This window comes from Phyllostomus discolor, chromosome 6 (genome assembly GCF_004126475.2).
Source record: "Phyllostomus discolor isolate MPI-MPIP mPhyDis1 chromosome 6, mPhyDis1.pri.v3, whole genome shotgun sequence".
Classification (NCBI taxonomy): Eukaryota; Metazoa; Chordata; class Mammalia; order Chiroptera; family Phyllostomidae; genus Phyllostomus; species Phyllostomus discolor.
The window spans coordinates 127,244,340-127,253,617 of record NC_040908.2 but is presented as its reverse complement, the minus strand read 5'-3'; the positions used below and the strand labels follow the sequence as shown (position 1 = coordinate 127,253,617).

At 48.3% G+C, this 9,278-nt stretch overlaps 1 protein-coding gene across 1 annotated transcript; it reads right to left on the bottom strand.

Annotated features, from left to right (window-relative positions):
- Nucleotides 1-1,720: 1,720 nt before the first annotated feature.
- EIF3F (eukaryotic translation initiation factor 3 subunit F) lies at nucleotides 1,721-8,969 on the bottom strand. The gene is made up of 8 exons (XM_028515485.2): nucleotides 8,543-8,969; nucleotides 5,539-5,609; nucleotides 5,217-5,296; nucleotides 4,658-4,795; nucleotides 3,296-3,387; nucleotides 2,723-2,859; nucleotides 2,490-2,603; nucleotides 1,721-1,942 (listed from the first exon to the last, which is right to left on the bottom strand). The coding sequence occupies exons 1-8, from the start codon at nucleotides 8,916-8,918 to the stop codon at nucleotides 1,865-1,867; spliced, it is 1,086 nt and encodes a 361-aa protein (XP_028371286.1). The 5' UTR covers nucleotides 8,919-8,969; the 3' UTR covers nucleotides 1,721-1,864.
- Between the last annotated feature and the right edge of the window lie 309 nt (nucleotides 8,970-9,278).

The window sequence follows — 9,278 nt, the reverse complement described above, 5'->3', positions numbered from 1 at the left end:
TGGTGTTACATAAGCAAGTGGGTAACTAATTTTTCAGCCTTCCCCAGAAAGATTTGGTGGAGCCCCACAATTTGTCAAAATAGGGTAGTCACAATTTTGTTTTGCATTGAAAATGTCACTAAGTGGTCCCACACTACCCCTCCAACCTTAACACTGATCACACCTCTCTGCATCTTCAAAGCTCCTACCACCTACTGTGGGGAGCCAGTTTCCACAGACCACCATCTCTTCAATCACCTTTATCAGAAACAGGAACATCCTGGACTCCCCTGTCTCTCACTGTCCATGTTTCAAGCATCTTCCTGAGCCTGCCTTACAACATCCTCAAGAACCTGAGTCTCTGTCCCCACCCCACTGCTATGCCTGTTTGGGCACTCCTCTTCTCTCCTCTGCAGTCACAGTGGCCCTCGAACTCACCCCCTGCCTTCTCCTTCCGTCTAGCCATACACTACTGCCAGGTGATCTCCCTGAAACCCAAATCTGAGTAAACCTGCTTTATGTTGCCCAGTCAGTGCCTTCCCACAACTTCCAGGGTAAAGCCAACCTCCAGAGCCCGAGGGCCCTGGTGGCTGGGCTCCTACATATGTCTCCTTAGGTTCAGAACAGGTTAAGCTTTTTTGTCTCTTCTGCCTTGATTACCCTTTCATGATTTCCTGGTAAACACACACACACACACACACACACCCTGGGTAGACTGTTCCCAGGTACCCTCTGGCAGCTGGTCAGTCCTTACGATGCATTCATTTTTGCCCCATGAGAGTCATGACTTCATTGGGCCGCTCAACTGTGACGCAGAGGGCTACATGTGAAACCAAAATCCAGACCTGGATCCAAATCCTGTTTTGTCACTTACTAATGGTGTAAGCTCAAGTGACGTACGCAACTCCTCTGCACCCCAGCTCCCTCTGTACTGTGAAAACTGCCCCCAAACATAATAGGTGTGTAATAAATATTAGATCCAGCACTCTTTTTTGCAACTGATTATTTACTTTTCTGTTTTCCCCACTAAAATGGGGAAAAGCTTCACCTAGAGATCCCAATTCTGCCTCTCTGAACCACAGGGTCGCACAGCTCTATCCCACTATTTACTTATTTTAAAGCACGGACCACATCCTCTGCTCTACCAGTTTAGGTAAGTATCCAAGCCTCTCCGTCTTTTTCCCCGCATGGATTCTTCCTCATTTCCTGTTGAAACCACCTGATTCATTAAGAAATGATTCATAGTACTATCAGTGGACTCCTTTCTGGACTGAAAACCAAGAGGAAAAATTCGGTAAGACACTGGTAATTCTCCCCATGGAGAAGGCTGTCTTTCTACCAGGACTCACGGGTCCCAGGAGTGAGATCTGTAACCACCCCCTTCTCTCCTCTTACTCACATTCTCTAGGTCATTCAAACCGTGCATAAGGTAACCCTTTATACTGCTACCTCTAAGATGCTACAAAAGAGAAGGGGTAAAGAAAACTTTCTGTGCAGGCCTGGTTTGTTCTGATCATAGGCAGAGAGAGTGAGGAGGTTGTCCCTATAAACCAGTATGCTAAGCTTTCTGGTGTGGGGTCAGGTGAAGCCACAGTGGCTTGGGCTGTGGGTGCAATACTGATGACAAGTCGTGCCAAACACACAACTGACTTCTACCCAGCACACCCACTCTTGGTTTCTGCAGGAGCTCCAGAAGAGTCTCCTCCCTTACCCAGCAGTAAACTCACATGAGATGGAATCCTTTTACAAAAGGTAGGCTACGTTTATTTAGAGTCACAGGTGGTTAACTCATGCAGTGACTCAAACCACAAAAAGCTACTCCCACTTCACACCGTCTGAGTCCTAGTGCTGCGGCCAGAGTGGAAGGAGCGCTGCTGGGGCCCATTCACAGGTTCACAAGCTTCTCATTGAGGGCGATCTGTGACTGTGTGAGGTTGGCCAGGTAGGTCACCATCAGCAGGTCCTGGAAGAGAAAGCAGTGAGTGAGGATCTGGGTGGAAGGGGAGCAGGGAGGCTGGTCCTAGCAGCTCTACGACAAACACTGGGTATGAGGACAGTCCTGGATGGATGACAGCCAGAGAGGGTAAGTAAGAGCTGAAGGCAGAAGATGGAGGGAAATGCTTGAGAACACTTTCTCATCTCTATTGATAACTTACAGACTAGGGGTGCTTGAGTTGAGATCCATGGGTAAAATTAGTGGGGGGGATGGTGAACTCAGATGGGGAAAATAAGTTGCATTTTCATTAACCTCTGAATTTAAGCATTCCTTTCAACCACAAATCTAGATGACAAGTCACAGTATCAGCAGTACCTGAGCCAACGGAATCAAGGAAGAAGGGATGTACGAGCATGTGCGCTATCTCTTCCTTCCTCCCCAATGGGAGAGCAAGGGGGACAAAGGTGAAGCCCTGTCTCCCGTCTCCAACCAGGCTGTCTCCCCCAATTCCGCTCACGCCCATGGTGAGGCAGGGGAAGGCACAGGCTCCCAGAAGCCCAGAAGTGACACTCACGTTAATGTTGCTGTTGAGCATGGTCTCGAAGTCTTCGGCGGCTATCTTGGGTACTTGGTTAACCAGACTCATCAAGAAGCGGCCCACAGTATTGTCAGCTGACACCTTTCCAGACTGAGCACCAAAACCAAGATTGAAGGAGGAAGAGTTAATTCTCAGCACCGAGGACTGTCATTTCAGCAGCCTATTCATGGTGACCCAGGAGCGGAGATCTACGCCCTCCCCCTCCTCACCAGGACATCTTCCGCGTACTGCAACACCGTGCTGAGAGCGTCCTGGATGCGGGCCGATGACCCCGCTACCTGCTGCAAGTCACTTGAGAGTCCAATCACCCGGTTGGGGCTGAAACAGGTCTTCATGATCAGGTCAACTGTGGGGTTGGGTTGGGAGGTAGAAGAAACAGAGAAAATTCAGTAATTCCATCGGGAAAAAGATGATTTCTAACCATCCTGCTAACTCTCCCACCTCCCTCTGGACTTCATCAACTGCCTTGCCTTGCCTTGCCCTCATCACTGCAGCGTTGCTTCCTGCAGACGGAGATCAGCTCCTGCACCTGGGATGCCAATCACTGGCTTCGGTCTCACATGAATAGCCATGTAGCCTCTACTACTGATAATTCCCCATCTCTAACAATGTCACACATAATTCCTTGAATCTCATTCATGTAGAATGACTATGACTTCTAGTCAGCACATACTTTAGGTGAATGGGTCCTTTTTAACCCACCCAAGGCCCTCCATCCTTGTTAGAGAGCAGCAACCCCCTCCCATGACAACCTTGAAGGAGGGCACAGGAAAGTCACTCACCTCCAATGCGCTCAGTGTCGTAATACGCGTATTTCACTGTCAGAGGTGTGAACATCACGCCCATGGTCCTCCCAGGGACACCCATTAAAGTACTGGGGAGAGAGAAGTCAAGGTAAACAGATGGCCTCGAGACGTTCTGCACCTCTAGCCAGGCCAGGAAAGCAGTCACACCAAGAGTATGGCTTCCAAGGTTCCATCGTAAGAGGCCTGAACCCCAGAGGTCTCATAGGAGAAAGTCACTTTCTTCCCTTAGCTCATTCCACACACCAAACCCTCGGCCTGTGAGTGAGGGCTCCGCCTTCAGACCTGGCCTGGTCCTGCCAGAGGACTACACCACACACTGTGGGATCTCAGTGACAAGAGGGCTGACACTGGGTTTCCCATGCAGCTGGCTGCTAGACATCCACCCCCACTGAACGAAGAGACAGGACAGGTCTCCTCTGGGACTGAGCTCTTCATCTGCATCTAAAACAAATGGACTCCAGTCCACCAGGATGAGACTGGGTACTGTAAGTCATCTCACTATGGGTGACTGCCTTGACTATGTTAACTCTACACTTTCAATTGGATCTGAAGAGGTATAAAGTATCTGGAAAGGCAGGGAAGTCAGGCAACAGGTAGAGCTTAGTGGCACACCAACTGGCCATGAGGACTTGGAATCCACCCCTTTGTCTTATCGAGTAGTAGTTAACTATTACATCAGTGTCAGACACAGAAGCAGCACAAAGCTGAACAGCGTACAGACTTAATGGACGCCTTTACTCTAAACAGAAAATAGAGCCTTCCCCAACACACCCCATCAACCAGCACTCTCACTGCCCCTGTATGTCAACACTCCCCTGTTACAGCCCTCAAAACTGTACATAATCCTCAGTTACTAGACATGTCAAAATAAGGACAGCATTATTTAATTTGTACTACCCCAAGTCCCGTGCTCCGTTCTGGGGACAAGGACAAGCTACAAAAGGTAATTCAGAAAAGCAGTGAACATGGTGAAGGACCATAACCAGAATACCATGTAAAGATCAGCTAGAGGCACTGTGTGGAGTTGGCTTCCAGGAAAAATGACACGAAGAACGTGATACCATGCTCAAATACCTAAGGGGCTGCCACCTGAAATTGGTTAAGAGCAATGTGTAGAAATGCCTAGCTAGGGTGCAGCTAGGGTCAGTGAATGGAAATTCCCAAGACAGATCTTGTTTCAGGGTAAATGAATAAAGCCCTTCTAATGAGCACCCTTGAGTGAGGAATGGGCTTCCTCAGGAGGCAGAGGGTTATAACTGCCTGTGGGAGACGTGGGTTTCCACGCCTGGCACGGACCAGATGGCCATGCATGCCCTTGTGGCCCAGGACCCTGGTCACCTGACGTAAGCCTTGATGCTCATGCGACCGTTCTGGAGGCTCGTGTCCACAGTGAGGTGAATGGGGTTGGGGGCTTCGCGGCTGTAGTACTCATGGATCAGCACAGAGTGTTCTGTGATGTCATGGCCTGTTGCGTACCTGGAAAACAACGTAGGGCTGAGGACACCTGTCTACCTGTGACATCAACACCAAACATAATGGTGGCCTGGGTGTCCCGTGGTACCTGATGTCCCTATGGCAGTGATACCCAGTGACACTGAAAATACTAAAATAATAAACACACTGAAAACTATTATCAAATCAAATCAAAAGCTGACTTAGAGCTCTTGAAAAATTCCAAGTCATCAGCAAGGCAAAAAAGACTTGTTCAGAAAAAGCTGCAACTGAAAAGAAACACTTTTGGCTTCAGAGGAGCAGAACTGCTAGCAAAACACACTGAATTCATAGCTCCTTGAGCTAGCACACCTTCCATTCTATCTCCTGAACGAGGAGTATCTACTCTGGTGGCAGAAGGCCTTGGCAATTATTGAGACTTAATTACCTCTGCACCCTGACTTACCAGCCCAGGATGAGCTCATTTGGAGAGACTTTCTTGTGCAATTCATACATATTCTTAGCAAATTCCATGTCAACGGCCACCTAAGAAGGCAGAAAAGGAAGCTCAAAAGCCAGAAGTCCACAGAAAAAATGGATAAAAAGAGCAAGAGGCCACCCACCAGCCAGAAGAGGCACATGAAGCACATCGAAACAGAATGAAGCTCTTTGAACTGTAGGAGCTCTAGTTAGGACAAGCACAACACAGCGTGCGGCGGAGGACCCAGAGGGGAGCCCAGCAAAAGAATAGCTATCCCTGCACAGGGGCAGCTCAACCCCCCACTCACCTCATCTTCTGACTCATTGTGAGGCACTGAAAAGCAATTGGTGACTTCCACTGAGTGCTTGTCAACGGTTCCTGCGAGAGAGAATTGTCCATGTGTTATGGAATCTGAAGGCCCCCAACAGCCCCTGATCACTTTCCTAATGCTTTCAGATGTTTAGAGTCAACATCAATGAACAGCCCTGGCTGGTGTGGCTCAGTGGACTGAGTGGTGGCCTGCAAACAATAGGGCTGCCTGTTCAATTCCCAGTCAGGGCACATGCATGGGTTATAGGCCAGGTCCCCAGTAGGGAGTGCACGAGAGGCAACCACACACTGATGTTTCTCTCCCTCTCTTTCTCCTTCCCTTCCCCTCTCTCTAAACATAAATCAGCTATGTGCCTCAGTGGAACCAGGATTTTCAGAGAAAGGAAACTCTGAAGAGATGTATAACTCCTTCCTTCAGCCATCAACAAATAGGGTCTATTCTTTTCACAAGGTCTGCTTTTGCCTTACTTCCCAGTATTAAGTCCCTACTCCAGATCTTTACCATGGCCCTCATTTTCAGCCTCTAGACTTTCCCCCTACAATTAGTCTGCAGAGCTACCTGGAAGATTTCAATTCAGTCTACATAGACCACCCCTGCAGTGGCCAAGGCTCAGAAAACACAGTTGAGGGAGCCTTACCTGCACCTCTCTTCAGCCGGCTGCTCCTACAGTCCTAACCTTAACCCTATCATCACCCAGAAACCTGCCTGTGAACCTTCAACACCAATGCCAGTCTTTTACCGCAAACTTCTGTTGCAGTTCTGACAACTTTATCTCCACTGTATACACCTGTTTCTCAACCTCACCGAGACTTCGAGTCCCTTGACTCCTCTACTTAACTCCCATCCTCAGGCTTCAAGCACCTCCCTCTCCAGCACAGACCATGAGGCCTATGCCCGTTAGTGGCTGATTCCACTTTACTAAGGGTTCCAGCTCCTCAGTGAAACTATGCTCTCAAAACCAATGGGTATATATTCTTTATCTCACTTGACCTCTTATTAGCACCCAGCAGACCCAATCACTTCAAGCTTTTGGAATAGTTAAGTCTTCCCTATTTCTATGCCACTAGGACACCTTCTACTGGAGCAGTGACCACATTATATCCTAATTACTTGCATAGAAGAGTACGCCTTCAACTTCAACTTAAGGTTTGAGTTGAGCTCATATTATTAAGCTCTAAACTCTAAGTGCCCAACAGTTTTATGATATATAAATAGCACTAGTGACTTCGTCTTACTAAATGAAATGTTTCATATATTAATGTCTAACTTGGAAAAATGTTGAAGTCCCTACCAAGAATCCAGGCTTCATTCTTCAGCAAACACTGCCTCTGTAACAGCTAACACTGTACCACGATGACTGTCTGTCTGGAAGAGAATCTGAAGATGGAGACTACAGTCTGTCTGACTAGAGTCGCTGTCATATTTGGGGCACTTAGCACAGACCTCGAGTAGAGAACTGTTTCTTTAGTAAAGCAGCTCCAGTGAGTTTGGAAAATTTGACAGTGAAGCCGGAAAAGTACTCATGAGTGCTGAGTCAGTGATGCAAACACCATGTATTACAAGCTCAAAGCAGGGCACGGTCACGGAATGCTGTCGTATTTGGGGAGGCTAAGAATGGGGGTGAGGGCGGAAATATGGGATGAAGGACCAACACCGAACACTGTTCCTGGAAATCTGGAAGGTGAGTGGAACTTAAAGAAACAAATAAGGGGGGCAGGGAGTAGGGAAGGCACTTGTGGCAAAGAGAATACAAAAGCTTGGTTTGAGGAAAAACCATGGCTATGCGTGGAAGATAACGGACTAATTGTAATTTCTGTAAAATGCTACGCTCTCAAAGAAAAAGGCGGAGAATGCGTCGGTGTTTTAGGGGTGGTACAGGCCTGATGTGGTGAAGGAGTGCGGCCAACAGCTGTTTTATACCGAAAGTGTGCCAGCAGTTATATGCTTTCTGTAATAACCTAGTTCTCACAGAGACCAAGTCTAAAGTAGCTCCTGAAGGAACCAGACTTCACGTGATTTGTCCCAAGGGTCAGGGCTAACATTTGGTGGAGTCTGCCTACATGTCGTGTCCTCTTTGCAATACACCAACTGCCTTCTAAGGTAAGAAGACTGTTACAAGTTCAAGATAAGAAACAGAAATGATGTGTGCAATTGGAGTGGATTCACAAAGGTGTCTAAAATTTTTAACAAAGATGAGGTGAAAATAATTGTGATGGGACCAATAGTCCCCAGAGAAAGGAATATATTACCAGTAATTCCTCTTCAGTGCTTCTGTTTCATAAATTACTTTAACATAAAATAACTATCCCCCAAATCTGAAACATGGGTAAGGAAAAGGTTATTCTCCAATGTGAAGGTTAAGCAATGTAATAAACAGACAATGCAATTATTTGTGTCTAAATAGAGAATCAGAGACAAAGAGGGCGGGGGGCACCAGGTCTTTAAGGATGAGCATCTGCGAGACTGAGGGGCAGAACATCAGGCTTTCACCTTTAGGAAACCAGATTATTACAGAAGCCCTGGCTGGATTCCTGCAAAATAGATCACTTGTTGAGAGGGATATCTTTTAACAGATGCTCCCTTTTGACAACTGGTTAGGAACTTCTTTGTAACCACCTGGAAAAGAAAGGTATTTAGTCCGTAGATAAGGGGGGAAATGTGGTCACCAGGCTTAGGTATTAAGGGATTTTGACTACCTAGTCGGCGTTTTAACTTATTTTTGGTAGTCTGGGACTAATCATACTCGACGTGAAATGCTACTGGGAAGACTGAAATGTAAATCATTCGGCACACGGTATTCTACTCCTTACATATCTTATGCTGTCCCAAATGACAGCAATCAGGCCGGAGAGTTTCAAGTTCCTTCGGAAGATAAGTTGCAGAGAAACAGGTCAGAGATCAATGGGGATGGGAAAGGGAGCAAAATAAAGGCGTGGGGGCGGGGGTTAGAAGAAGGCGTCAATTTTCTTTGCTCACTCACCCAGCAGAGTCCCGATAACTCGGGCAGCACCTTCGTTACGTCGCTCGTAGCTGTCCACGATGGAGGCCAAAATGACCGGGTGCAGCCGGACCACACGGCCCCCGGGGAAGGGGCCTGGGAGAGCAGGGCCAACCAGCGACTGCGCCGGTGTCTGCGCTGGGGCCGGCGCCGAAGCCGGGGTCTGGCCCGGCGCCGCGCTCGCAGCTGCCGCCGGGTCTGGGGATGAGGTTGGCGCTGGAGTGGGAGCTGGAACCGGCGCTGGAACTGGAGCCAGCGCTGGAGCTGAGGCCGCGGCCGCGTCTGGGGCTGGGGCGGGGGCTTCAGCTGGGTCTGGTGTGGCCACTGGCACACTCCCTGGTACTGCCGGTGTGGCCATCTTGTCGAGAGAGAAGGAGCATGGAGCGGAAAGGAGTTAGTTAGCAAACATTGACAGCACGATAGGCTGAGATCGCACCGCGTGAACAAGATCTTTGTTCCTATTGGTTGCTGGTTGTGCTTCTCTCAGCACTACAATTTTCTCCACGGACCTTGTGCTCTTTGATCTCGGTCCGATGCGCACTGAGTGAGAGCAAGCTGAACAGTTCCTAACAAACTTGTGACCCTGCCGGAAAAGAAAAGACTTAGTCTGAGCAGTTGCCGGCAGATGGAGGCAGAGAGCTGCATAACGGTCGCAAATCGTGTTTTCAGACTTCAGTGGCATGACTGTCAAAAGTGTCTTTTAAAAAAAGGGTTTTGT

Coding starts and splice junctions, on each gene's coding strand:
- EIF3F (XM_028515485.2), bottom strand. CDS start 8,918: ATGGCCACACCGGCAGTACCAGGGAGTGTGCCAGTGGCCACACCAGAC. Junction 5,610..8,542: donor AGTTATCGGGACTCTGCTGG/GTGAGTGAGCAA, acceptor TCTCTCTCGCAG/GAACCGTTGACAAGCACTCA. Junction 3,388..4,657: donor AGCATCAAGGCTTACGTCAG/GTGACCAGGGTC, acceptor CTCTCTCCCCAG/TACTTTAATGGGTGTCCCTG.